General features: G+C 34.8%; 1 protein-coding gene across 1 annotated transcript; it reads right to left on the reverse strand.

Moving 5' to 3' along the window:
* Positions 1 to 225: 225 nt before the first annotated feature.
* On the reverse strand, positions 226 to 3854 carry LOC143543353 (putative protein S-acyltransferase 7). Its single transcript, XM_077035695.1, has 5 exons — positions 3620 to 3854; positions 1732 to 1911; positions 1375 to 1656; positions 1063 to 1296; positions 226 to 697 (listed from the first exon to the last, which is right to left on the reverse strand). The coding sequence occupies exons 1-5, from the start codon at positions 3713 to 3715 to the stop codon at positions 302 to 304; spliced, it is 1188 nt and encodes a 395-aa protein (XP_076891810.1). The 5' UTR covers positions 3716 to 3854; the 3' UTR covers positions 226 to 301.
* Between the last annotated feature and the right edge of the window lie 928 nt (positions 3855 to 4782).

Genomic DNA, 4782 nt, shown 5'->3' on the forward strand with positions numbered 1-4782 from the left:
TATATCTTGTGTGCTAATGCGTACGTGACAGTAACATGACAGTCTTATTTCACATTTTAGTTAAACCGCTATCGTGATGTTAATGAAGCTAACAAAGAAAAGTTTCACACTAACCAAGAGATTAATACATAAACAAAGAGCCCAAAACTATTTACACAAATGTCTATAATCCTATAATAATTTCAACAAAAAAAAAACAAGATCCCACACACATGTAGAAAGGGTTGCTTATATTTCCCATTCTATACAAACAATTCATCCTTTTCACCACAAATAAATCATAACCATAAAACTTGACTTCTCATTGCCTATCTTGATCATCCAACCCACCACTAACAGTCCGGTTCGAGTCACCAAGACCCGACGCAACCGAACCAATATCACCCGCTAACTCCCAGCTGGACCACATGGACTGACCCGTTCGATCATATTGATCAACTCGGCCCGACCCAATATCCCACTTAGCCTTCATATCACCCATTTCTACATCACTTGGAGTTTTCTCCACATTGGAGCTCACAAAACCGCCCCCAAAAGACCGATGCATGGTCTCTGATTCTCGTTCCACCACCGCCCTGAAATCATTCTTTGACGGAGGAATACTTCCCCAAAACACCTCCTTGAAATTCTCAAGTATCCCTCGGTTATAAGGATTCACGGTTCGATCATATCTGTATCGAAAGTTCTCATATGTAGACTGCAAAATAACAAAATGTTAGCTATAGGGTGAGTTTACTGTACAATAATTGCTTAACGTATGATAGGTACGCGAGACGCTCAAAGGAAGCCAAAAACCTAAAACGCTCACCAAACACTCAAAACGTTTTTCGTGAAAAAAGTAAAAAATTGATCGATTAACGATCCAAAACTGTTTTTTTTCGGTGAACCAATGATTAATTGGATATGTATTGACGATTCCGAGATGTTGGGATGTGATTTCATGGATCGATTTCGTGAATAAAGGGTATTCGCGTACCTATTGTACGTTAAGGTATTATTGTATTCTATCTTTTCTCATATTATATATTTATGTTGTAAGTTGCAAAGTATTAGTAAATTTACCTGGTTTGTGCTGATTAGATAAAGATGGAAGAATGTAAGACCACCAACAAACCAAACACAAATGAAGGTATAAATTATTAACGCAATCGACGCCGGGGTCTTGATTAACGCACCCCAAATCGATGTATGCTCGCTATTCTTTATCTTTATCACATACACCCAACAAAAGGCGAATATATAAATACAAAGCGAAGTTGCTGAAGACACAAACATGAAATAGAATCTGTAGTTACGCTGCAACGATATAAAAAAAAATTAATATGATAAACTTTTAATATAAGAAAAAAATAAATTATAACGATGTGAACTTACTAATCCGATACACTGACCGACCCACGGGCAGTGATGATCGAACCGGTCCACACAGTTATCACATATTGAGCAATGAGAGCAACGAGGCGGTCTATATAGCATGCAAGTCTCACAGTATTTGACTTTTACAGTCAACCCGTTGTTGATGGTTACTTCTTTAAAGCGAGGTAAACGTAATGGAGGACTTTGGCCTGGCTCGACATTTTCTGGCTCGGGAGGGCGTGTGTTGCGTGGAACGATTCCCGGGTCTCTTCCGGAAGTTACTAGAAGCATTGTCAAAACCTGTAATAAAATTTACACTCACTAGTTTAACATATTATTAAAGACAAAAGTTGTTAAAAAGTTAATAGGACTTACAAAAACTGTTAATACAACTGCTATGACCATAACTAATATTCCAAGATGGTTAAAATCATCGAGTAACTTTCTGCCAACGAATACGCAGAAAACTACAACCGGAGAAACTATCAGGGGTATTGACAGGAATATTGATTGTATATCTGGCCCGAATATTAACCGACCGCCAAAGAAAAATACCTGCGCAAAAAAATAGCAAAATTATAGAGAAAATACATCAATATATTGCAGGAATATTAATTGTATACATTGCTTTTTATTTTTATGTTTCAGTTTGAATTCATTGTATTTAATCCATTGGTTTACAGTATTTTGTTTCATGTATCTATGTAACTATAGTTAGGGTTGTGAACGAACCGAACCGAAATGAACACCTAAGCGAACGGAATTTTTTTTTTTCGCGTGTATTTATTAAAGAAATGAACCCGTCCTTGAATAGTTCACAAACACAAATGAACAAGAATAATGAATAATGATTTATTTGATTTGGCTAACTGAGAATGGTTAGTGTCAAACGGTTCGGCCAGGCTACCAAACTTGTGTTGGTGTTTTTTAAATATTTATATGTATATGTTTGTTTACATATAAATTAACCACAAAATATTCATACATGTTTTTGTTTTATAGTTAATAATAGTTTTGCTTAAATCTATATGATAAGATCAGAAAATCCATAAAAAACATTAAAAACCTTTAATGAACATAAACGACTACATTATCGAACGTTTACGAACACAATTGAACGAACAAGAACTATGTTCATATTTGTTCATTTAGTTATCAAACGAATTTCTTGTTAACGTTCGTTCATTTATTAAACAGACGATCATAAATGAACCCCGTCGAACGTTCGGTTTGTACTTCGTTTACAGCCCATTGCAATCAGCTAAAGCTGAAACGACTAATCAGAGCTGTAATCGGTAAACAGTTTTGTGTATCTAAATAGCCACTAAACTAATCCTAATTCCCAATAAGCTGAACGACTAAACACTAAGGGTGAAACGAGCCGATCTTCTCGCGAGCTACTCAAGCTCGAATCGAGAAAAAGCTCGAAACAAGCCTAAGATAAAACTCGTGTAGTTATTGAGCTCGAGCCTGAGCCTTATACGAGAAGCTCGTTTAGTCTCGTGAGCTGAGCTTTGGCTCATTTAAGGTTTTATCAAAATAAATAAATATAATTACGTTAAACGTGTACAAGTTAATAATTATTATTATTATATAATACAATTACAAAGTTTGGTGCCGCAAAGTCCTGATTGGGCAACTTTGCGGCACCTTATTGATTATTTTTTTTATAATTTCAATCTGTAACAAACGTAACGAAAACGGAAAACCGACGTATGTCAATTTTGTTTTTTGTATTTTTTCATTTTAGTTCTGGTTTGATAACGAACATGACGGAAACCGACCAAATTCAAGTAGACTCAACGCGTTTTAATTTAGTTCCAGTACCGTAACGAATGTGACAGAATCAAACCGAATTTGCATAGATTCACTGCCTCAACATTGGGGATCAACAACGGTCGAGTTTTACCGACATCCGAATTTACCGGGTGACGCCACCCCATTGGTCCATCTCAAATCTTATTATTTTTTTGTGTTAGTTCCGGTACAATACCCACGTAACCAGAACCGTCCAAATTCGCGACGCACGCCGGGTAAAACACTAGTTAATACATAATAACTGAACTGAGCCCGAGCTTAAAAGAAAAAAAACAACTCACGAGCCGAACTCAAGCTTTAGAAAAAACAAACGAGCCAAATCGAGCCTGATCAACTGGATCAAGTGAATTACCAATTAAATTAAAATCTAACAATCCAAAAAAAAAAAAAAAAAAACTCAACTCATAATAACAACAAGAAATGAAACAAAGTCAAAACAACTTACGTTGCTGCCTTTCCAAGCTTGATACGTACGGATGACATCCGTGGGTTCACCGGTAACAGACTCATCTGAATCTTTGGGTGGTTTAACTCCATACATGTTTGTTGTTTGTTGTTTGTATATCTGTATTGTCAACTGGTTGTGTCAGGTTTTGTGTGTCTAAAATGTAAAGCCGTGGACAATGAGAAGTGGTCAAAGAAAGAAAGAGAGAGAGGTTTGACTTTGTAAAGTTTGGTGAGTTTGCAAAGAGAGAAAGAATAATAATAAGATTGAAAGTTGAAAACTATGAAGAGTTCAACAAACACAACTACTCCACGTGCCTCACAATTTATTATTACTGTAACTCGTTTTAATCCATTAATGTTTAATTTTTATGAACGGTAAATCAGTGTTGCATAAATTCTGACTAAGCGTCGATTGATACTTGATTAATCGTTAGTCTTTATTTTACTGATTGATTTTGGACTAATCGATCAATGGTCAAATCCGGTCAAAATCAAGATTAATCAGGCTTAATCGGCTTTTTCTGATGAGGTTCTGGCCAAAATCGACGGTTTCCGACGAGATTCAAGTCAAAATCTTGGGTTTCCAGCGAGATTCCAGCCAATTACCATCAAAATGTGCTTGTGGGTGTATAAAAATGTGTGTGTATACATATAACTGAAAAATTATACATTAAAGTTCGATTGGATTAATCTCGATTGATCGTTAGTAGTCTCCACCCCATCGTCCAACTAACGATTATCAATTTTTATAACACATGTTAAATGTACAGTTTATAGGGATTGAATATGAAGCTTTTATTCTACATCTTACAACATTCCCAATTTCTTTATTTTCATATACATAATTATACTAAAATCAATATATTTTCTCATTCATTTTCAATTAAATAATAACTTTTAATACTTTTATTATTATTTTTTTTCTCTTCTCCATCAACAACCACTTTTTTAAAAAATGTTAAAAATTTATAGTTGGTGAATAGTGTTTTCTTCCAAATGTACTCATGAACAATAACAATTTTTTATCTTCTTTACCCCCAAACACTTACAAAATACAGACATCTCACTCACATATATATGGAGTAACTGTTATGAATGAGTTTAACTACCTTACCATTTTGGGAATGACGTGAATTAATATTAAATATGTTTTTTTAAATA

This window comes from Bidens hawaiensis, unplaced genomic scaffold (genome assembly GCF_021521415.1).
Source record: "Bidens hawaiensis isolate Kalapana, Puna unplaced genomic scaffold, B.hawaiensis_p1.1 tig00013117_1, whole genome shotgun sequence".
Lineage (NCBI taxonomy): Eukaryota > Viridiplantae > Streptophyta > Magnoliopsida > Asterales > Asteraceae > Bidens > Bidens hawaiensis.